Here is a 25213-nt window from a genome sequence, read left to right as displayed (position 1 = left end):
TCACATTTATCTGCCATGATTAATTAATTTTTCTATTAATGAAGTGAAATGTTTAAGAATGAATATGATGCATTTAAGTAGGACAGAACATGTCTTGTTAGGGAATTTTAAAGTCTGAGCAGGATACTCCTCCATCTTGGAATCCAGAAAGATATGGGAAAGGATCCCTTTGTAAAGTAGATGACAAAATTACGTGCCTTCTCTGCTCACCATGGCATACATTACTGGCCCATCTACCGATTCCTTCCTATTAACCAAGGCCAACTATTAAAACCCCCGAGCAGTATAGATGCTGCCACCACAGTCCTTGAAAATAAGGTGTGGGAAGTTACATAAAGTCACTAGAAGACAACCAAAACCAAGAGCCACACGTTTGAATTTAAACTACACTGTTTTCAAAATGACTGTGCTTTGGCTCCTTTATATCCAGCTAGATTTATTTTCCAGGGGACAAAACACTGTTCCTGCCCTCCACAGTATCACTGCTGACATGAAATGAACATCAATGGCCTCAAGCTGTGCCAGGGAGAGTTCAGACTAGATATTAGGAAGCATTTATTTACAGAGCGGGTTGTTAGGCGTTGGAATGGGCTGCCCAGGGAGGTGGTGGAGTCCCCATCCCTGGAGGTGTTCAAGAGTAGGGTCAACTTAGAGCTTAAGGATATGCTGTAGGTGGGAACGGTGCTAGGCGAATGGTTGGACTAGATGATCTCCAGGGTCCTTTCCAACCTAGATGATTCTGTGATTCTATGATCAAAATAAATGAATATTCTAGCTCTCCTCTAGAGCAAAGAGATTGTACATACATTGAGTAAACTCACTGACAAGATGGGTTGAATAACTTAACACAGTTTGAAATAGTCGTGTTCTGACAATGCCTACAGAAACCAGTGGAGACTGGATTGTTATTATCCATAGTGTGGTAGCAGCCAGAGGTGCTAGTGTAAAGATACAAAGGACCATGTCAGAACAGATGCACTTCCCCTGGTTAATATGAACGCATTCTATAGAGTTAAAGCACCATATAAACAAGAAGCCTGTAAGTTAAACCTGACCATCACACATCTACATAATCTAGGACAATTTTCATGGGAAGAGAACATTGCAACAGAAAGTAAAAGTCTGTTCATCGCTCACTACAAATATCAAATCATAAAAATTAATGCCAAAAATAAAAATGGTAAATGAAGCCTTACTGTGGTAGAACATAAAACTCCTGAAACATGCAACAAAACCATTAATGTATATATCCTGTTCTCACACGTATAGGTATTATTTATCATTAGCACTGCAAAAGAGTCTGAAACTGAACTTAAGTACTGCCCAACTTACATGAAATTCTACCACCCTTCCATAGCTTCATAAGCAACTACTCTACCAGATCCTCAAAGACAAAATCTTTTCATCTTCCTTGACCTCAGAGTTCTTTCCTAAATGTAGGTTGTAGAACAAGTTATTTTTGAACTAAATACCCATTCTACAGCTGTGAATGCACTAACTATATCAAAGTATAATAACCCTTTCCACACCTGTTCCCCTGCTCTATTTTATATAAAGCCACTGGAGTTTAAAGACTTTAACAAGAATTTAACTAACAATTTGAAAGGGGCAGATCTCAGGGGGTCCACATTTGCTCATGAATTTAACAACAAAATCCAACTGACTATGAATTTCTAACACAAATGAAACAGCTGTGGCAGTCCAAACCATCTCATTATTATTTACCTAGACACTATGAATCTTCAAAAGTGCAAGTAACTTCAGCAACATATACAACAACAAAGTCCCAATAGAATGGAAAATTACTTGACAGAGACAAAAAGTAAGTTTTCTTGGAAGATAACTAGGTGCTCTAGAAGAAAAAACACATGCTCTTACAGTCTGCCAGTCAGTAAATGAAAACAGAGGTTTTGAGGGACCTTTAAGATATTTCATTTTTTTCAGGGAAGGATTCTAAAAGAATATTAAATACCACAGCTATGAAAAATAACAACAGGTAAAGCATTTGCTTTTGAAGCAAGTCAACCAGTACCACTAACAACTACAACTACAGAGAAGCAACCTCACCACTTTGAGCCAAAAAATGAAAAAAACCTCAGCACTAGCCATCTTATCCCTAGTTGGAACAGGTCAAAGCAGCTATGTTTCCTAATCCCTTTCCAAATATCAGTCTTGAGGCTATTGACTGTTCAGAGGTCAATAACAATCAGTCTCTTTGAGGCTTTGGCAGAGTCTCTCACTGATCCCAATAACACACTAGGGAACTCTTCATGGAAAGAGAAGATATTTTCAAAACCCAATGCTGGACAGAAGCAACTGCTTCTCCCTCCTCCATATCCATTTGATAGAAGCCAATTTATATTTGCTGATTTTGTCAATCTGAAATTATTTGTGCTACACATTTGTAAGATACAACTTCTCCGTTACTTGTACTTAAAATTATCTACTGTTAGTTAAGAGGTTAAAATGATCTACTAGTTAGTTAAGTCTGACATCTAATTAAGTGGTTTCAGTCCATATGTTTGCTGCCACCTGTAGGTAACTTGAGTGGTACAAAAGAGACAAGCAAGTTTGAATCTGGCCAGATATTGGTTCTGTGGTCAGAACCCATGTCCATGAGAAAGCATGATGCTCTTGTTACCTGCACCTGTTGATTTTAATGTTAAAATTAGTCTGAAAAGGATCAAACATACAACATCTTGACTTTGCCTCTCCTTGAACCACAAAGTAATCTTGCAACCGAGGAAATAAAAAAAAAGGAAAATTAAGTTGAGGATCCATGCTATTTTACAGCATTATTACACCTGTAATTTTGACTATAAATATAGAATATTCTTCTGTCTGGTAGTTGAAACTCAGTTTCCTTTTCAGTGAGCCATGCAATGTTTTAGCAAAACTGTTGCTGTAAAGAAAACTTATCAAAAGAAAAGTAAGACAAAAGCAGATAGGTTTATCATATTTTTAAACCCAATGATACATTTTGAAAACCTGAAATTAGACAAGTGAGGCCAGAAATTGAAATATTTGATTTAATGACTGCACAATTTTAATACATAAAAATAGATACTTAGTAATGAACAAGTTTATACAAACCAGATTTCTTTTGTACGGTACAAAACAATGATGGAGATAAAAAAAGATTTGCTGGATTACAGGGCAAGACAAAAAAACCAAAAAAACATCATTGAGGAAAAGTTTTTAAATGACCAGAGGCTTATTTCATAAATACAGTGCAATACTTTCATTTAACAAATACAAAATTTACTATTTAATTTATCAACATCAGGAAATATATAAAATGTCATTGAATGACAATCTTATTTAAAAACTGATGCAAATACAATAGCCTTTTTAGAATTCTGAGGTAATATTACACAGTTAAATCAAAAAAGCTTCAATAAATAAAACTAAACCCAAGGCAAGGTGCAATTCAGTGAAAATAAGAAGATAAAGCTTGTATTTTAACCATAATAGATAAATAGTTATTAAAAGTGGGCTTAAGCCATAAAAAAATATCTTGGCTAATTTGCCGTGTTTTCAGATAAACTGTATAGCTCTTTATTCATAAACCAACCTTCCATGTATTCAATTCTACAGAGAGGGAGAAGGGGGGAGGTGTTTGTTTCCAGATTTCTTACCTACATTCACATTCAGCTTTTAAAAATTTAACATTGCTTAAAAGATATCTAGTTCAGTCAGTGCAATGGTGAAAGTTCAATTTATTTCTTAACATCTGAAATCCTGTAAATTAAAATTAACTAAAAATCTCTATTTAGGACAATGTAAAATGCACAAGCGCTGCTTTTAACACTCTCCATGCTAATCTAGTTTTGTTCCAGGCTGAATCCAATAGAAATTTTATTACTGGTTTCAAGGACATCACAATGAATACAGTGCCAAATATTTTTAAATATCCTACTGTTTACTGTTCTATTTAAGAAGAGATAAAGTCACCAGTACCTTCTGTAGGAAATAGAATAAAATAAAATTTACACTTAGCTATTGAAGAAAATCCACAACAGCTTTTTAACTATGGATTAGGCAGATGAATTTGTTCATCATGTGTAAATCTGTTGGTTGTACATAAATAATACAGAGAGGGGAAAATAAGAATAATATAATATTTTACTCTTCTTGCAAATAAGCAATTGAGTATAGACACCACAAGATACTTAAGCATCCATGCCCCAGCAGAAGTCAATGGGGAAAGCTGACAAATTAGATGCCAGTGTCTTGAATGATCTGGGCCTCATTCAGCTGAAAGAAAAATCTATACACACAGTAGCTATTCATATTAAAAAAATAATATACTGCATGCTGATAAATTCTTTCCATTTAATGAATAAAACCCAGACTTATAATTACATTTGCATTTTAGAACCAGTTTCTTTCCCAGCTCCTAATTTACTAACTCAGAGCAATCATACCAAGAATTCTTTTCATGTAGTTTGTGCAGTGAAAACCACAAAACATTGTCTTTAAATGCTGGCCTTCAAGTTAGTGAAAGCTTCAACATTCTTCTGAAATGTTATTGTATTCACTTTTGTCACAGCTTACTTAAAACCTTCAGTAAAGTTGCTGAAAAAAATGATACCATGATACACTATATCAGTTTTTCCATGTGTTGTGGATTTAGTTATTTCCTGAAATATTTCACCATACGTGGAATTTATTTTAAACATGTAGGTTTTTTACAATAACGCTACAGTAGATCTGGTTAGTTTGCTGTCAAAGAATGAACATACAAGTTGCTTAATACCTGTAGTTTGAACTTGAATCCCCTCAAACTGAAAAAAGTACCTTTTAACATTCTCGTACAGTCAAGTGTAAAAGCTGAATATAGAACATCTAAAACCTCTTATTCATAAAAAATAAATTTTTAACAGTAAATGGCACTATCAAAACCCTATTTGTTCACAGGCAGTTATTTACATGCTTCTTAGACAGCCTGTTTCATTGAGAAGGAAAACCAGAATATTAAAACTGCATACATTTTATAAAGACTAAAATGCCTATTTGCCTTTGTGAAAATATGGCTACATGCTGTATGTTATATTTTTTCTATTACTCATGTTAATTGAAAACATTCTACCACTGGGATTAACAAATAAAGAAATATTCTGTATATTATGTCCCAGTGGGATACCTGTGGTATAAAGGAATTATGATTAATGATAAAGTGCTATTAAGAAAAAACAGAAACAAACTATAACTTAGAAATTGTCTTAGTTGGGTTTTGTTTATCAAATAGACTAGGTTTTTGTATGAAGAAAGCTATTTTCTGTGATAAAGCAAGCAGTAAATGTATTGCCATTCAGGAAAAAACATACACTTCATATTTAATAAAAAAAAAAAAAAATCTAAGTTGGGTAAGACTGGCACAGTATCAAGACATAACAACAAAAAGCTTAAAGGCACAATTAGAAGAGAGTGAATGCTACATAAAAATGCTGTTCTTGAAGTATTTCATTTTATTCTAGACCAAAACCCTCTGCATTTGAAATTCCAATGATCAACTTTTGCTTCAGTTCCTTCTTGTTCTTGTAAGGAGGGAGACAGAGCTGGTTGAAGCAAGTATGGGCCACAGGTAACCTAAAATAATTTAAAAAAAAAAAAGATAAACAAACCCCTCACATTTAATAATAATACAATAGAAGCAGAACACTGCCAACTGCCTACACATATTCAGTCAAACATTACTTAAATAAGAAACCCTGTAAAAGGAACATTGATCCTAATGTTGGCTCAAGCTGTGTTGAACACAAATAACACCGTTTGTTGGATGTACCTCAGGTGAATTTGTTTGCCTGCAACTCCCCTCCCCACCTTTCTTTTTTTGTTAAGTTGGAAACATCTCCTTCCAGGTTTTGGAAACTCTGGGTACCACGTGACTTCAAAATCACTTTTTCTCTAAATACAAAATCTGGGTGTAATCAGAATCCTCAACCCAAAGAAGCAAGGTGTGTCTTGCAATAAGTATAGAGGCACCTAGATGAACCACAGTTACCGTGAGAACTCAAAGTTCAGGTTGGTAAAATACATCTTTACAGATGTATGCAGAGTACTGAGGTGCTGCTAGAAGGCCTGGAAAAACAACAGTTCACAAATTTTGGTCTTAGCCACACCAGCACTTTCAGTTGCAAGTTTCTTCTGAGAGCTGTTTGAAATATATATTGCAGATACCCCTTAGAACTGCCTGACTGAAACACTGGAAACTCTGCTCCTCACTAGAATGGATTAGTTTGATAAGAACTGTTCTTCAGTAGCAGAAGCATTTGTTTTGCCAGCAGTATGAGATGCCATTAACATCCTGTCTCAAAGCCACAGGCAATGAGAAGCTATGGGATCTTCTTGCCCTTTATATTCTCATGTGACACACAGGACAGCACTGATGATATAGACTTGTCCTAAAACTGATTACTTGTGGGGAGAGAGGAAAAAGGCAATGAGCTGAAGCTCAACCTGACATTTGGAATTAACCCAACACCCTGAAAAATTTCCAAAACTTGGACACTTAAAAGTTAAATCTTAATATGTGACTCAAAAGCTCTCCAGTTCCGTTTTCCTTGAAGCCCTTAGTTTTTTGAATGGCAGCAGCTTGGCCTTTGGTCATTAGCAAACATTCTTGAAAAGGGGTAGAATCCCACCAGATCTGGAAACCCAAGCTACTTATCTCTCCCACCCTTTAAACAAGCAAGCAAAGATCTGTTAATGAGACTGGAGTCACATGCTTCAGAATTTGGAAAGTTGGGAAACTGGATATTCATTTGGCAATTCTTATTGCTATTATATTCTTTGGTCCTATTGTGTGAGCAATGCAATGCCAACATGTCTACATCATTCCCTGTGCAGGCAGGATTGTCTGAATGCAACAATTATCTTGCAAAACACAGACCTACATAATTTTAAAGTGCACACTATTTCAAAACACATTTTCCCATTTTTAAGAAAAAGAACAATTTACAGTAGAATGAACTTAAACAGAGATTCAACATAGACTGCTATTTCTTAATTTTTCATCAGATCCTCACATTCCTTTAACATGTTACTGGAACCAGTTATCAGCATTAGAAATATGTTAGTAATGAGATAAACCAAATTTAAAAACAAAACCAAAGTTTATTTTGTTTATGCATTTAATTCAGCTCTCCACAGAAAACCCAACAAAATTTTGACTTTAAAAATATAGCTCCATTTAAGTATTTTGATTACGTTTCAGAAATCTAGGTCAAGCCAGTAATTACTGCTTAGCAGCAATTACTGCTTAGCACTGAGCTTCAGAACAGTCAGCTTTTCTATACAGCTTTCCAGATTATTTAAACTGACTTTCTCCAGTCTTGAGATGAAAAATACTAGCTGCAAAGTATGTGGAATTTCTCAAGTCAATTCAATACAAAATAAAACACTACCAGAAACATAAGAACCTGGCATGAACAATTTAACCTTCACAACGAAATTACAAGGCTGTTTTGTTCCTATTTCTTCTGAGCAAACTCTATTAGCTACACACTTACCAGAGACCCTAAAGCTACATCTCTTCATACATGTTAAAATTCTTGTTTAGACCATCAAAAAAGAATGCAAGCATTTCCTGCATCTGCAGGGGCTCCTATGCATAATGACAAACATACTCAACAAATTCAGAAAAATTAATGGTGATTCACAGTATATTTTCATTAGTTCAGCTGTCACGTTAAGAACAATTAAACAAATATTTTATTTGAATTGAAAACATGTAAGGAATCTCTATACATAAAGACTTCCTGGCCCCAAATGTAAACACTGACTGGAGAATCAATTTTGTATCATATGCTCATCTGCAAAATTTATGTAATCAATAAATGGGTATAATAACATTCTAAAGACAAACTAAAGGAGTCCATGCAGTTTCTTCCTTTTACATTAGTTTTCTCTTCTTTTAAAAAGACATTCAAAAGTGACAAGGGCTCTCAGAAAATAAATTTAACAAAAAAATTTAAAAATCCAGAAAACAACTTGCCAATTAGTGGATGTGTCACTCTTTGAAATCTTGAAATTCAGATCAGCCATTCCTCCCACAGGTACTCTATCACTTCCTGTAGCAAAATGTAGCAGCTTCTTTTGAAGGTCAAGAGAAAATCCAAGTACTACATCCCAAAAGTATCTATGTTCAGGGCCAAAGGAAAAGAAAATGGTGTAACTTGCCATATGACAAAACAATTAAGAGCATAATAATACAACTGCAAGTACTATGTGATGACTGTCACCTACTGAGAATTTAATTAACGTAATATATAGGACATCAGTACTATCCTAATACGCAAGGTTAAATAAATTCCTAAGGACTCGACAAGTACAATGTTTTATGAATTATGGAATGATATCTTGTCAAATGATGCCCAAATCCACTTTTCTATAAAAATATAAATGCCTTCTACTCACGAATATAAACATCCTTAGTATCAAATAGAATTGGAAGAGAAAAAGCGTTTTTAGAAGATTGGATAATAAAAATAAAGACTCAGATTTCACTATGCAGGTTTTGAAGCTACTCTCTTAAAACTACTTCTAGCTGATTGTAACCTTTTAAAGGTATTCAGCAACACATCATGCCATTAAGGATCTAACTCTTCCTACTTACAGATAATAGTGTCTTTGTCTTATTTGGAGATTGGTTTTTAAAACTTCAATCATTCTCATATTATCCTTGAAGAGATTATTCCCAACAGACTACCATTCTATGATTTTTTTTTAAACTCAGTAATTAGAATGAAAAAAAATTATGCCTACCGTATAGTAAGATCAGTTTTTTGGTAGCCCTCATATTGGGTACTTCGCTGTAAAGCAGACATATCAAGTTCAGGACTGCCACAGACAAGAATTTCAACTTCTTCAGGACGAAGTAGCTGCCAGAAATCAAGGATAAAATATTTCATTTTTTTAAAGAAGTGATGCTACTAGATTCAGATTGGATTTTTCTTTTGGTGCTATAGAAAAATTAACAGAATATAATTCGCTATATATCTAACTTAGATACATATTGTTTTATAGAAAAATTAATTCCTCAGTACTTTGAAGAATCTCTTGCTACTGCACATAGTAAAAAGCAAATTACCAGATAACATCATATTTTAATGTATTTTTGTTCCTCACTTCTTTTTCGTTCTTATATTTATTACACTGACTTGCTTGTCATCAGATTAGATTACAAATGGGTCAGGACGAAAATTAAATGTGTATGTATGAAATTCAGAGGGAGGGTCTTGATCTGAATTTTGGTTACAACTTCCATTTCATTTACACTGAAAAGTCCCAGTATAGGTCGATGACTAGCAGCGGCTGACAGAACTTGACTCTTAATTGTACACACTGCTGTGCAAAGCAAACACACATAACAGTAAACCATGTTTAACAATTGCTAAACTTACACCTGCAGAAACTACTTATTCCTTTACAACAACATCATTAAATTGCATGAAAGTATGTCAGAACATTTCAATGTATATTCATTCTCCTTCCAGAACCTCCCCTGAAGTCACATCTCACTTTGCTGCAAGCATGTCATACTTGGCTAATTTCACAGGAATGAAGAAAATCTCATGCAAATTGTAATTGCTGCTTCTTTCTCTTCTTACTGCACAAGGGATGATGTAAATTATAAAAGGCATTCCAACAGCCAAACAGGACTGAATACGGAAGAATGTTTAATCTCAACATCACTGAGTGTTCTTCCTGCAAAAAGTAATAGGTGTTTTCAGAGGAGTCATTCGAGCACACAGTTGTTCTGTTGCTCGTAACTGTAGGGGATACAGAGAATCCTTGTAACCCAATTACAGGAGAACCCGTGAAGTGTCTGTGAATGCCTACTCAGAAACCTAATTTATGGAGCTTTATTTATCTGTTTTCAATGGAGCACTACAGAGAACAGTTGATTACCTGCTTAATTTCTTCTGTTTATGTTGGATTAATCAACTACCTTGATTAATCAAAAATCTTCATGACTCCTAAAATCATCCAGTGTAATTCTTTAATTTAGATGTCATTGTCACATATTTCAAACAGAAGTAGAATTATGTTTCATCTTATTCTTACCAGTAATGCATATGAAGCACAGACACTATGAAATCCATAATAGAAAGCTGCAAATTGTTTGTAGATTGATTTGTTGAGAAGAAAATCAACATAGAGCTGCACATATTCTAGAAAAGAAAAACCATTTTATTTTGCTACATAATATTTTAAAATAATAATTTGTTTAATAATCATACTAATTCAATAATTTGTTTAAATAATAATTTGTTTTAAAATAATAATTTTGCTCTCAAATGATACTGAATTAAGAAAAATTAATGCATTTCACTTCAGATACTATTAAATTGGTAGATATTAAATTGGTAGGACCTACAGTAATTTCATTTTCCCACTTTGTTAGAGAAAACCTAGACTTATAAGGAACAGGACAAACAAATCTGCCAAATATGTGTAGTTAATATTGAAGTACCTTTCCTATTCTGATTTGTGACTGGAATTTTATCTCCATTTGGCTTTAAGTTGTAAGATTTTATAACACCAAATTCTTCCTGAAAAACCTGGAGAAAAAGAGGAGTCAATGTCAGTACTGGAAAATACATTAATATACTCACAAGCTACAAAGCTTGTATTTATTATTTCATGTATTTCCCCATCTCTCTCTTTAGCACATGCTACAATTCTAAGGGTTGTGGGATTTTTAAGTGTTAAGTGTTACAATTTTCAACAAACTGCTCAAGAAATTGTTATTCAAAGTAAAAAACTGAACCGCTTAGACAGTGGCATACCAAACTGACCTACAAGCTCTGGAACCACATACATTTTTCTCCTGTATGAAAAATTATGAGCATCAAATTAAATCAAGAAGGTATTTGTTCCACAGAAGCTCACCTAGGAACTCAAAAGTACCCACTATTGTCTTATATAGTCTGACAATAATGCAACTCAAAACTGAGGGAAAAAAAGGTCAATACTAGTCCAATACACATCCATAAACAAGCATTAAATTTTACTAACTAGTATGTGTTCTAAAACAATGAAGAAATTAAAAAGACTTTCTTGATTGAAGTAGAAGTTAGACATCCAGGTCAGGCAAAGCTATCATAACTTGAACAAGCTATTGTTCAAGTGAGATTTCCTAGACAAAGCATATAAAATAACCAGAGTAAGCTTTGTCTAGCATCTGGGTTAGACAGAAAATGGATTGTTTTGCGGTCAGATGAATTCCACAAATCAGGTCACCGATTGCAAGGTGATAGCGTGAGAGCTGGAAATACACCAGCAGTTGGCCATGCAACCCTGGCAGTCAGTGCTCAAATCCACCTACACTGCCAGGGGACCACAGCTTAAAGCCCGGTAAGGGAGCCAGCCTCTGTATGCCCTGAAGCCCCAGGTCTAGACTGGTCTTGAGGCAAGCTTTAATGCCCATGCAGTTATATTCCAAACAATCAGCAATCACAGAGTAGTAGACCACTCCATTGCAGAAACATTGGAAAAAAATTACTGAATGAGTTTGAGAATCACATATAATTGTGTATTTAATGACCTGAAAGGTTGAGTAAAAATCCTCTTCGACATTGCCTTCATAGGACAGAAGTTCACTCAGTCCATGGGCCAGTTCCTACAATAAGTAAAAACTCTTAAGTAAATCTACAAACTACGTGATGTACTTTGCAAGGACGTGCCAGAATCATTACTTTATACAGAAAGTATCTTGGAAAAAGTTGTATAATCAAAATGTGTACATAAAGAAAAACCTCACTGCTTAATTAATATGCATGTGCATATATACTTGTTTATTTTTATTTCACTATAAATGTATATTTTCCTGTTTACTACTAAAAATGCGTCTAGTGTGTTCGTATCAGATTTTGGTATTCTAACTTCAAGTAGATCCACAATTCTGCTATGCTAGAAAACATGGAGACTTTATCAGCCTGTGATGAAACAAAGGCTGTTTTCAAACAGTTTATAATTCAAGCATTAAATATAAATAAACCAGGTTTTAAATCAGTAATTTAGCCTCTTAAAAAAACATAATACTTACAGGCATAATCTGAAACAGGTCATCTAATGTGACATCACAGATGCCTACAAGTGTGTTATGATCACAGGGAACAATGGGAGGACTCAATAATTTCTTGTAACAGCAAGGTGGGAAACGAATATCCAAGGTAATGCTATTATATACAGCAAGTCCCATAAGCTATACATGTCAAATGTTAAGGGCAAACACCACACATCCTTATTATAGTTAATATTTTAAGTAACTTGAAAAAAATATTTTAAGATTCTAGTTAGCACACTCATCCTAAACTAACACATGCTAAACAAACAGAAGGAATGAAAATAATTTTTTTTGTTCTGACAATTTTAAATACAGTTTTGGATTACAATTAAGTAGTAATTAAAATGGTCAAATGATGCACATTGACAGAACACTTGAGAATCTTCATCATAATACTCTATACAAGCATTTCTAGAATAAATTGTTACAAAGTATTGTTACGAAAAAAGTTTTTAAAGAGAACTGTAGATATTTTTAATAAGAAAATTCTGGAGAGACCTCAACATAGCAATTTTTCTCTTAAATAAATCTAGAGGCATGAAGACAAACCTGCACTGGCACTACAGCTCATCAGCTAGCACATTTAAGTGTATGTTGTGAAATTAGAAGAATCCAGTTCATAACTCAGCTTCTCACTAGAACAGAATAGTTTAGTTGGAAGAAATCTATGAAAATCATGTGGTCCAACTGCAATCAGTAAAATGAGGACATTGTCATCTCAACTTAGTGATTAGCATATATTATTATTAATCATTTGTCTGAGGACTTCATCAATGAGCACAACAGAAAACCTAGGAATATTAATGCATACAGGCTCATTTATGTTTACTGAATGAAACTCAAGAGGTGTAAGTACATAAAAAATTACAACCTATACACAAGGAACTTGCACATTGAATCTTAATTCTAGTATTTTCCAACTGTAAAATGTACCACGTACCCACATACCACCATTTTCTTCCTATTTTTAGTTCACTTGTTTGAATAACATTCTTTTTATACAATTAAAATGCAACACACTTGTATATACAGCATCTGAATGAACTTTAATCAATGCCTTATTTCATCCCCACACCAACTCATTGAATGGCTGTTCATTTAGCACCGTCTAGCGGACATAAAAGGATACAGCTCCAACCAATCGGAATTCAGAATAGTTATCGCACTTAAAGCTGCTGAACCAATGGCAGTGTGAGTCCTTGTGGTAGGTGAACATGCCTGCAGAACAGGAACAGGGTGGCCTTTACAAAACCTCATCTTTCTCACATATGTACCCTTATAAGTGACCCTGAGTGCCTGTATCTCCACACTTGTTCTCATCTCCATCTTCCCAACCACAGGAGGAGCCTGCAGGTACCTGGGCAAGGATCACCAAGGGCAGCGCCAAGCCTGAAGCAGGCAGAAGCCCACCAGTCCTGTTGGGTGCTGGTGCAACACGTTTTCCAGTGCCTCCAGTAGTGAATATCCTGCACTGTCTCTGTGCTATCTGTTTCTCCACTATACTTCGTCATCTGTACAGCCAGAAACACTGTCTAAACAAAAATCTTTTTCGCTGCCCTGTAAACCCATTTCTTCCTTCCTGGGTCAACAGCAGATGACAATCTTCAAAAATGTTGGCATGAATCCTATGATACAAATACCATAAGCTTCACCTTCTTAGAATAGAAAGCTGTAAAAGGTTCATTTTGTACACACACTAGCAGCAAAGAGGTATGTTTCTTTTATGTCAAAAAACTTTATCAGAGAATTTAAAAAAAACCCAAATCACAAATACCCTAAAAAAGCCTCTCACTGGTCTAAATGACAAGCTAGATCCTACTGAAATCATGACTATAGACTAGTCTGACTGCTATTTGCATGAGATAAGGATCATTCTGTTTTAAAGAGTGATAGAAAGTAAAAACCTATGTAAGGAAGCCACATAATAGCTTTAAGATGCCTAGGAATTATTGCTCAGAGAAGCAAGACACACTCTAGTTAAATGTTCACTAACAGTGAGATTTACTTCAGCACTGCAGAAATTGGATAAAGTGTGATGACTGGTTTTAATTTGTTGGGATTGAATGGGCTGACAGTTTATTATTGTTCCTACAGTCAGTGTACAAACCAAAGCACTGAATAGTTTTAAGGACATCTTGTATGCAGTAGCTCACCACATCTGTGTTTGAAGATTAAGCTGGGGAAAAATAATATTTAAATGAAAAAATTAAGCTCCTCTGGATTAAAAGAAGAATAAAAATCCAACTGATGTCTCAGGAACATTAGTTCTTATGAAAATTTATAGGTAAAGTTCTGCCTTTGTATTTTTCCCCACTACTCTTCTGAACAGTACAACTTTATCTTTTGAACTTTTGCTCAAACAGGTGCTCATCACAAAAGCTTTAGACAGTGCCTTTATCAGAAGCAACAGAACAGTTGCATGTAAGGCACAGCAAGGTTTACATACTGAAAGATGGCAGTGATAACTGGAACAAAATAGGCCTCAAATCCCATTTACTGTCTACACGGAGACGAAAAAAAAGCATCGTAACACATATAGGAGGGCAGACAAGAGTGTTAATTGGGAGGTCTTTAATTTCAGGGATAAATCTGCAGGATCAGCTGACCTGGAAAGGGTAATAACAGTGATGTTTTCCTATGTTTTTCCTTCCAAGCTTCTGACATACATTATTTGCAATTTAAACATTAAATACAGCAGAGCATACATCCCGTTTCCAAGGGACGAGAACATTTCTGAACTCCTCCCACACTTGGCTGATACTCATATCAATGAAAGAATTTACACTTTAAAGTGAGAAAGTCTGCCAGATCTGATGAAAAAAAAGTTACTCTTGAATGTTTCCAAACTCATCAGTTACCAAGCTCTGCTGACAACACATTTTTACTAACAGAACTGTCAAACTTACAGAACACTTTCTCCAGGATAAATTGTTTCCTATTAAGGTTGTTATCACCAAATGTCATCTCTCCATACAGACCCCTTTTTACTAGGAAAAAGGCTATAGGCAAATAATGATTTCAGCAGATTTGAGGACATATTTATGACTTAAAACTCTGGACCTTTAGAAGGAGACCTATAAAGAACAGATGACCATGCATTTAAGGGACATGAACACTTCCAGGCAAAGACAGACAAGTTCTTGCATTCTACCGATGACTAGCAAGTGTTATGCTTAAGTCCCTAGAAATCAGTATTTCTAATTTAAGAGCCAGCCTGGGAAAACTTTAACCCATTATGGCATCTGTAATGTTTCCATGCGCAGCTGAGGAAAGTAGACTCATCTGAGAAATATTAGAGTGGGGAAAAACACCACCATATCCTTCTACAGCAATATGAAAAAGTAGCTAGAACTGCTTGTTTATGAATGCTCATTCATGTCTTCCAATCTCCTATTTACTTAAAAAAAAAAAATCTTCCTTTTTTTTTTTTCCCCTTCGGGCATGCAAATATTATGGTGGGCTCACAGGTCCTGAAGACAGCAGAGGCAAGCTATTTCCTTCAGTCTCACATCTGCCTATACTGTCTCTGCACCTGACTGAAGGACCTTTCTCACCTGAGAGCATCTCAGACCCCTTTAAGAATACTGGCCATACAAATACCCCAAACAGAATATATGATAACAATGAATCAGGTAAGAACTAACTGCTGCCTGTACTAATCACAGAAATAATGCTAGAACTTGCATACACTATCAGTGCAAATGGAAACCATTGATACATGGGAGGCCAGAATCAGCAGTTTGCCAGAACTGAGCACAGTAACAGCATCCAACTGTAGCTGCTTAGGAAAACCAGGAAAATTCCCTAAACTAGCAATATGAACACAGCTGAGGGCAGTGTAAAATGGGAAAATGCAGCACAAGGAGAAAGTGGAAAGGATGGCAGGTGACATACATTTGGCTTTATCTCCACTTGAATATTTGCTAAACCATCTACTTCAGAGGTTGCGACATTGTCTCTTGCTATTTTGGAACAGGAATATCATATTCCAAATCACAACCAAACAACATATTAAGCTAAATGGAAGAAACTTACTATTAAACCCAAATATACAAAAATTTCCATGGGCAGACAAGTGTCAGTGTTTCAATGGCTTGCATAGCTTTTTTTTTATTCTTCTCAGCTTGTTACTAGGTCTATCAAGTCACTAACTCATTCCATTTGAGTTAAATAATTTACATTATCCTTATCCTACTCCATAAAATAGTTGAAGGCCTTATCCCATCTGCTCAGAGGTAAATCAAGATCCAGTCTCTGGCAAGAAATAGAAACACTGTAACAACAGATATATCAGAGGAACTTCAAGGAAAAAAATCTACTGCTAGTCTTGAATTGCCCCGCTTTGTATCCAGTATGCTCACTGCCTAGGTATACTAACAAACCATAAACATTGAGCCTCTGGTTTCTGAAACAAGGTTTAGCATGACTAAAGTCTTAAAAAGCTGAATCATAATTTTAATTCTAAACATTTTCATTGATCAGAGATTTGTTCACCCTCTAATTTTGCCATACCACTGAAGCACAATCTCAGTTTTTCAGCAACACTTGAACTTCCCTACCAAAATCTTCAAAGATCTTCAAGTACTTCCCACTCCCTCCCACTTTCTTCTATGCCAAAACTTCTCATCTATATACAATTCTAACCTGCCTGGTTTTTTTGTTTTTACATCAATTAGTAACTCGTCTGCCTAATGAAGAATTCTTAACCATTACTGTTTGATAATTTAAAATGAACAAATTTTCACATCGTACTTATAAATATTTATGAGGACTCACCATAATCTGGGTGAAAAATCTGGCGAATCAGAAGAAGAAACCATTCTTTTGTCAGGCCACCCATATCAAGACCAGCTTCCCCTACAAATGTGACTTTCAACTTCTTTTTCAGATCTGCCCTCTTCCTTGCTAACTATTGCAAAATAGGTAGGGAAGAAGAAAAAGGAGATTTAGCATATTATCACTACCTCTAGCCATAGAGAACACATGTCTTTGCCTCTACCACTCTTGCTTTGTTTAAACTAGTAATTTGCATCATCTCCTACTAATAGGTCAAAACTATATTAAAACAATGATTGAATTGCAGAAGCAAGACGATCATGACTTCTTGACATCATTAACTACCTCGCACATGATGCCACCCTCTAGGATTGAAAAGAAGTTAGGTGTATGCAAATGGACTTCTAATAAGCTACTAGATACAATAAATTGAGTCCATCTGGAATATTTTGGACCTATATAATTTTTTACCTACACAGAAGACATTCTACCAGGAAGAAATGATACATTAAAAAATAATTAGACATCCTCTGGAGACATTTAGAAATAAGGAGGTAGCTAAAACTTTCAGTATTTGGACACTGTTCTGTTCAGCATAAGATACCTGCCAGAAAGTATCACCTGTTTTGTAAAACTGTTTTTTGGACAACGGTAACAAGTTATTTTCATTCCTTTGTCCTGAGAGACAGCATTTCATCCAGGTATGCAAAGTTGCTGCAGAGAACTAGATTACAGCCTTTCACAATTAGCAGTGATCTCTCAGGTCAAGTCACTATACAATTTTTATTTAAATCATTAATTAGTGGCCAGATCCAGAGAAAGTGTTTATACCAATTAAAAAGATGCATATGCTAAAATAATTTCTACGTTGTTAGCTGCTCAAGTAAATTCCCGTTGCACAAATTTTATAACTATAGGCATGTGCATTATTTGACACAAGCTTTTTATTAGCTGAAGTGATTTTCCTTTCAAATTAAAAACATTAATTTGCAAATACAAATAAGACATCGTTCCCCACACTTGTAAGAATATGGATAATACCATATACTCTTAATCATCCCCGAGATGGACAGAATATCAAAAATAAATAGCCAAAATATTCTTCTGTCAGAACTCTTGAAGTTGCTCTTGGTTATTTTCATGTGGTAAAAAAACCCCCACAATGCCTGAGAGAAAGCAGTATTACCACTCATTTGTCTTATATCTTAGGAAAGAAGGCCAAAATAGACAGGCTTTAATGTAGGGGAAAAAAAAGTTTAAACTTATGTTTTCTGAACATGAGTAATCAGAATTTGTTTGGTTTTATTTTCACCACTTGGACGTATTTTTCCATACCATCAGGCTGTTTTTAGTGTTGAGAAAGAATAGGGAATTAGATTTCATTAAATAATGTTAATTAGTAAGGTTCAGTGGATACTGAAGAACTGCCTACTTTAACAGACACATTTGTTTCATTTCTAAAAAAGGAAAAATTACATTCAAGAATGTGAGGAATTAGTGAAAATCAAGATAAGAACTTAAGAAAAGATAGGATAGAAAAGTTAGTGAAGGAAAAGAATAAAAATATTCCAAGAATTAGAAGAGAACAAACTCATTAGTGATTAGTCACTTACTATTCATGTTCCTATCATGACCTGATAATTATGCACCACATTCTTAAAACAAAAATTGCAAACACAAATACATACCATGTGGCATGCAAACATGTATGTTTATTATGGGCTTAGCTATGGAGCAGAATGAGGATGAAAATAAAGTTCAGAATGTCTAACTCAAGCTATTCTGCAGCACTGCTATTGTGACAGAAATTCAGTTCTTTTTATTTAATATTATACAGTTATATTCCCAATCTCTTAGCACAGAAAGATTTAAATATGACTTATCAAACTGAAACTAAGTGCAATAGCTGTTCTGCAGCAACACACTATTTAATTACATTTTTTGTTACCTCATCAAGTGAGTCACTAACAAGATGCGTCCTCCTCACTTTCACATTTAGGAACAACATATTCATGTCAGGTTTCTGTCTGCGGGAGACTTTGTCCACAAGGCTTTGCTATTTGAATGAAAAAGAAACATCATACTTGCAGTATCTTAGTTTAAAAAACAAAGTGCCATACTTGATAAATGTAGAAAGTCCTTAGTATCTTGCATTAAAGACATTACCCCAATACAATAACTGCTTCAATATCTTCTAAGAGGTGGAGAGCAACTTCTTGTCTACTGCAGATAGCATTTACACCATTGTCAAACTAATTTATCAGGAAGTTTAACAAGAAGGCAGCAATTGTGCAGCATCCTTTTAAACTCCCCAAAAACATACACATACAGTTCTGGAGACTGGCTTATGCTTTACTTAACTATTGACAAGACACATCCAGCAAGACAGGAATGGATAGGTGGTGGTGCTGCCACACTGAGCATCAAGGAAACCAGTATCACCTAACACCTGAAGGAAATTATCACTGGAGGAGGCAGACAATGCTTCTTTCAAAACAGAAAAGGCTGCCCATAAGCAGTACCTCTTCTGGGACCTGTGAACATAACAGCTGCATCTTGGTCTTTCATGACAACTTATTTTCATAGAATAAAAAGGGAAACAGTCCAAAATTCTCATGGAATTTTTCTTCCTTAATGATCATGTTAATTTGACATGCTAGCACATTATTTCTCAAAAAAAAAAAAAAAGTTACTGTAACTCTTTCTCCACAATACTGGTATTTATAAGCATCCTGAAACTAAGAACATTAAAATAGAAAGTATTGGAAGAATCCAGCATGGGCATTTGTCGATTATCAATAGTAAATTGGCTCAAGTTCTTTTTCAGGGTAGTCTGAAATACTAGAATGAATACCAATCTAACAAAAACTTTAAAAATACTGATGGATAAGGCACAGACATTTATCACTAAATGACTTACCCGTGCAATACTTATCATCTGTTGTTCTGAGTCCCTTTGAATAATAACTTTTTTTGCTGCTATAGAAATAATAAATGGGTATTGACAGAAAGAAAACCTAAGAACAAGAGAAAAGAAAGTATTTCCTTCTTAGCATCTAGCATATTATTTTCTTTTTAAGAATACAGGAGTGAATTGTTGTAGTAACATTCAGTAACTACCTTCCCTCCACTGATAGTAATTCGCAAAGAGCTGCTGGTTTTTGTGTTGTATACATAGATAATCAATTCAGTAGAACAAACTGTTATTTGAAAATACTACTAGAAATTGTCATTAGTAATAACACATCCTCAATAAAGCTCGTTTTTATTATCATTATCAATAGACCTAATAAAAAGTCATCTTCTGCTTTAAATACTAAATTTTAATTGCTACACTGAATTAAAGAAAATGATAGTTATCTTCTTACTAAATACAAGAAGACCATCTATCTCAGTGCAGCATTCTTAGGTTCACAGTAGACATATTTCTTGTTTGGCTTACTTGCTGCAGAATTGATTTTTAAAGGAACTGATTTTCCACAGGTCCTTCAGATTTAACTTGGGGTTACAACTGTTTAGGAATTCTAAAATATCAGATCACAGACACATTCCACTGCAATCAAATAATACAAATACTTTAGAAAAACTTCAGAAATCATCAAGGTAAAAGATTTTTTTGTTACCGGTTATTTTGGTAAGTTTTTTGTTGATTTAGCTCATGCATCACCTAGCAGAAGTTCACACTGAAATACCCAGAGCTTCAGACTCTATGTGTGCATCTTCAATCCAAACTGCATGTGCACCCTGAATCCTGTCTCTGAGAAGCTCTGGATTCTAGCATCTTTAGGAAAGAATGGAAAATGAAGAAAAATATTCTCACTTGGCCTCCTGGAAATCCTAATCCAAAATGTTTTACCAAGGAGTGTTAATTTAGTTCAAAGAATTATGTATTTCAAAATATTTTATATAGGGCTTGCTCCTACCTGGCCTTCTTACTTTCTAAGCATATAGCCTTGATTATAATTCTTTTGTTGTTTTGGGGTTGGGGTTTTTTTTTTAATTTCTTTTTAAGTCGAATAACACAGTTAAAAGATGTAAAATTGGGGAAAAGTGTGGCTGTAACAAAGTAAAAGGATTATATTTACCTTAAAAATAATACAGATAGTCTGCACTTCAGCTACTCCAGAAATTATGTATCAAGCAAACTTTGTTTTGATATATATTGAATTCCCAGTGTCCCAGCTAACTGGAAAGAACTGGAGCAGGTGGAGATCTTGCAGCCCTTTTATAAGTTTGAATGTGGGTGCCAAAACAGCCAGATGGTGCCAATGAAAAAATAAAAAAAAAAAAAAAAAAAATTTAAGCTCAGCACTAGTCAGATTCCAATGCTTTGACTGACACTATGCAAAGCCTACTGTATTTATTGCTATCATGTGTCACGAGGTTTTTTTGTTTGGTTTGGTTTTTTGTTTTTTTATTTTCTTCCTTCCCAAGCAGAATATCAGATATCGGACAGAAGCCTAGCCTAAAATACCTGCCTTTGGTGGAGCAAATTATGCCCTCCAATTTTTCTTCAACCACTGCTAAAGGCAAAGAAAATTGCACATGTAATAAACAAAAAACTACATTTGGATGGCTGATGTCTTAAATTAGCTTACAGAAAAGTCTTGAAATATGGGGAAATTTTAATTGATCTTGTGATTCAAGCTGTAAAGACTGACTGATACATACTGATATGATGAAAAATACAGCTATACAAAATAACATTTTTATTAAGAAAACATTAATAAGACTTTAAACTTTAGCAGAAAGATGAAATGCCTGTTTCTCTAGATGTTTCTAAATCATACTGCTGCCTGCCTCTTGCAAGAAGAAAACACCTTTGTAAGCTTTGAGTCTGTAAAGATTTCATTTGTGTGTTCATTTTCATGTAACAGAAAGAGTACAGTTGATTTAACTGGAACAAATATGATCAGAGCCACATATATATAGGTAATTAGATACATTTTCATCATTAAGTAGTAAGTATGCACACAACATCCTTTTCTATGAATGTATTGGAGGTTAAAATATATCTGTTGTAAGACACAATTACAAGTCTACAACAATAATTAATAAACTGATATTATCATCTATATTTTACATTTTTTCTCCAGTTTGCAAAGGCAGTAAGAGATTTGTTACAATTTCACATCCATGCAGTAGCAAGTATAACAGGTAGTAGCTATACTACGTTTTTCCAATAAGATACAGTATTTAATGTAGCTATATATACATAAAAGGTATGTATGCACACACACACTGTATATGCACTATATATAAAATAGATATACATAATGTAGATACAGTGCTTGGAAATACTACTAAACAAGGAGCTACCAGTTAGTCCTTTTACCTGTGAGAATTTCCGTAACACTGCCAGTTATGATACTCTTCCATAAGATCAATATGATCAAGTGTAGAATTATAGAAATCCGTATATGAAATAATAGGAGGACTGATCAGACTATTTGAGGCGTCTACAAAGAAAGCACAAAAGTTTTAAAGTACTGTCTGCATTCAACACATCTGTTTTCCAGGCATCCTGAGCACCAGTGACCTCTGAAACTTTAAGCCAAAATCAGCTGCTAATAACTTTGTTTCAGTCTTAGCTACAGAATTACAACTATAACACCATAATAATTATTGTAGAAAATAGTAAATCCCTCAGTTCAGCCCATTTACCATAAGAGAATCTCCATTTGACTCTAGCCCACTTAATGACATACACTTAAGGCTGCACGGATGAAGAATGCTATGTTCTGCTGAAATCAATGAAAAAGCAGTTTGATAGATGGATTTTTAAAATACCTTCATTTAATTTCAAGCATAGCTATGGATAGAACATCTACATACTTTCCAGTTAACAATTATCTGTTTTAGTTTGATGCCTGTTTGCAAAAGGAATGGAAAGGTAGGGGCACAAAACATAGTATGCAAAGATATGCCTATTTCCTCAGGTAACCACTACACCATCTAGACCCACCAGTACAAAAATTAAGTATTTGACCAACTGAAGGAAACCACATTTAAGCCACCTATCTCGTTATGTAACATTCATATAATGTTACATAATGTCAAACAGCTAAAAAGTTTTCTCTATTTGCACTTAAATGTAATTTAGTTTTGATCAGTCTGACAGAAAGTAGTGTATTTTGAATTACTACATATCCCTTTTCCCAAAATTAAGGAGTCAGCAACTTTTTCATAGATGACTAGGCAACACAAATCTTGGATTTAAATACAGATGAGCTTATGTGTCTAAACTGTCGCTTTGATCAAGCAGGACTGTGCAAAATGCTTTTAAGTAAAAGTTTTAAGTTGACAGCAAAATGAAAATATCCTCATCCCAATCTTAATTTTCACTTGGTGGTTTCATTTTCTCCTAGAAAGGAGAAAGAGGTTTTGCCCCTTAAGAAAGGGGACTGACCTTAAGCCTCCCATTTCCATAATAAGGGCTCTAATTACTGAGGGATGAGTGGAGGAGAAAGTTTGCATTTGCAGTGGTCAAATCTGCTGTGCTCTATGTTGAGCTGGACAGGAATTTACCTTTTTTAAGCTGTAGTTTTGTACTTAAGAGGCATGTGCATTGTCTAACCTCTTAGATGCTAAATACTTCTGTGGGGATAAACCAGTCACAGAAGAAATTCTGGTAATTACACATTTTTAAAAGTTTCTTTTATAAATCGAAGGGAAACCTTAACTATTGGTTACTTCTGTGGACTTTTGTTTGAATAATCTTCAATTGTTACATGAAAATGATGCATAGCAATTATCCTCTACTGGAAAGCAAGTATGAAGACATGCTAATAGACGTTTTTTGTTGCATACTGATTTTTGGCATTTTATTGTAGTTTGTACTATGCCACCATCACTGTCAGTCTCCCCTAGAAGAGGGGAGTTATAAACTATCCCCCCGCCCCATAGGCATATATATGTGTACAAACAAATGTACATTTCTCTCTCTCTCCACACACACACATGCATACGCAGTTCAAGAAAAATACCTACTAAATAGAGCCAGGACTTTGGTTGCTGATGGAATCCACCAGGTACATTTCACCATAGGCGGAAACTCTTCAGGTTTTGCAGGAAACAGGCGTAAAGAAATAAATTGCAGTAACCTGTCCACCAGCTGCTTGAACCTTCTCTGTGAAATCCTAAACCAAACATACTGCAGTTAATCTCATGTGATCACTGTCCACACTAGAGTTTATATTATCAGATTTCAATGTTATTTTTTAAAAAACATGCTTTTGTCCTATACATAAACACAAAATTCCAAATATAAAGTTTAAAAGAGCATGCTTTTAAATATTGGCACACAGCAATGCTCTTCAGTGTACCCCTAACCATGCTTTTTAATGTCTCTGATTTTTTAAAAAAGCGCAATGGAATCAATGGAATCACTTGTTCTTGACTTCTAGTAAACAAAAAGAAAACAAAAATCCTTAGCTATTTCACTCCACATTCTAAATATTGAGGAATTCTGATTTTTTTTTTTTTGAGATACTTGGTCCTATTGAATAAAGAGTAGAAAGTACTTCATATGCTTGTGACAAGTGCACATTTTAAATTATGTGCTGCACCACTTCTGTAAATCACAATACACATATGTGTAGATATATTAAAACATCCTTTTCTAAATAAGAGCTCTCCTATTTTAATGATTTAAATCTATAATACATGTTTGAAGAATAAAAACATCAATATGCCTATTGCATCCTTAACCAAAAGGGTAAACCCTATTTGTAAATAATGGTCCAAATGAAATCACATATTACCACAGTTTTAAGCAAATCTAAACATATTACAGGGTAGGGAAATATAATTTCCATCCTTGCAGAGAAGAAAATCCTTTATTAAGAGATTCCCTATGAGATAAGGGAATTATGAATATGGCCATTGAAACTGGTTTTTTTTACCCCAGACTGAACATGTTGCACAGCCATTATAAGGATGGCAACCTGCATGCCAACTTAAAAACTGCTCTTTGGGCAGTTACCCCTATATGACTTTTTAAGTGAGGTGCTATTAAGAGTTATTTCAATTAATTAAAAATCTAATGACCTAACTACACTCTCTCACCACTTCTATTACACTACAAAGCAGGGACTCAATTTCATTTGTGGTTTTCATACAATACAGTAAAGTTACAGTATCTTTTACAAATTATGCAAGATAAACCTTTATTTAAACAAAAATCCTAAAGATGTATTCATAATACCATTTAAATATGTATCTAAAAGTTTGCACACAAGTTATTTTGCAATTAAGGCTTTCTTGCATAAAGATATTAATTCTAGCATATTATATACAGTTTGCATCTATAAATCAGTATCACTTAGTGGACTATGTCCAAATGTAACTTTGAAAACAACA

General features: G+C 34.6%; 1 protein-coding gene across 3 annotated transcripts in view; it reads right to left on the bottom strand.

The window, feature by feature from the left end:
* Window positions 1-3015: 3015 nt before the first annotated feature.
* The window catches only part of HECTD2 (HECT domain E3 ubiquitin protein ligase 2), a 40782-nt gene continuing 18584 nt past the window's right edge, over window positions 3016-25213 (bottom strand). For 2 of the 3 annotated variants that reach the window (XM_074907430.1, XM_074907432.1), the window contains exons 9-21: window positions 23843-23991; window positions 22188-22311; window positions 19773-19869; window positions 18801-18908; window positions 16853-16985; window positions 13206-13294; window positions 12056-12214; window positions 11555-11629; window positions 10481-10568; window positions 10072-10178; window positions 8770-8885; window positions 8000-8143; window positions 3016-5592 (exon numbers count right to left, since the gene is read on the bottom strand). In XM_074907430.1, coding sequence (XP_074763531.1) covers window positions 5472-5592; window positions 8000-8143; window positions 8770-8885; window positions 10072-10178; window positions 10481-10568; window positions 11555-11629; window positions 12056-12214; window positions 13206-13294; window positions 16853-16985; window positions 18801-18908; window positions 19773-19869; window positions 22188-22311; window positions 23843-23991 — 1510 coding nt within the window. In that variant the 3' untranslated portion in view covers window positions 3016-5471. Of the gene's footprint in view, window positions 5593-7999; window positions 8144-8769; window positions 8886-10071; window positions 10179-10480; window positions 10569-11554; window positions 11630-12055; window positions 12215-13205; window positions 13295-16852; window positions 16986-18800; window positions 18909-19772; window positions 19870-22187; window positions 22312-23842; window positions 23992-25213 lie in introns of those variants that run through there. The other variant, XR_012633720.1, reaches the window with a different exon arrangement.

This window comes from Athene noctua, chromosome 5 (genome assembly GCF_965140245.1).
Source record: "Athene noctua chromosome 5, bAthNoc1.hap1.1, whole genome shotgun sequence".
Taxonomy (NCBI): Eukaryota; Metazoa; Chordata; class Aves; order Strigiformes; family Strigidae; genus Athene; species Athene noctua.
Note: the sequence above shows the minus strand (reverse complement) of the source record. Positions and strands in the feature narration are given on the sequence as shown.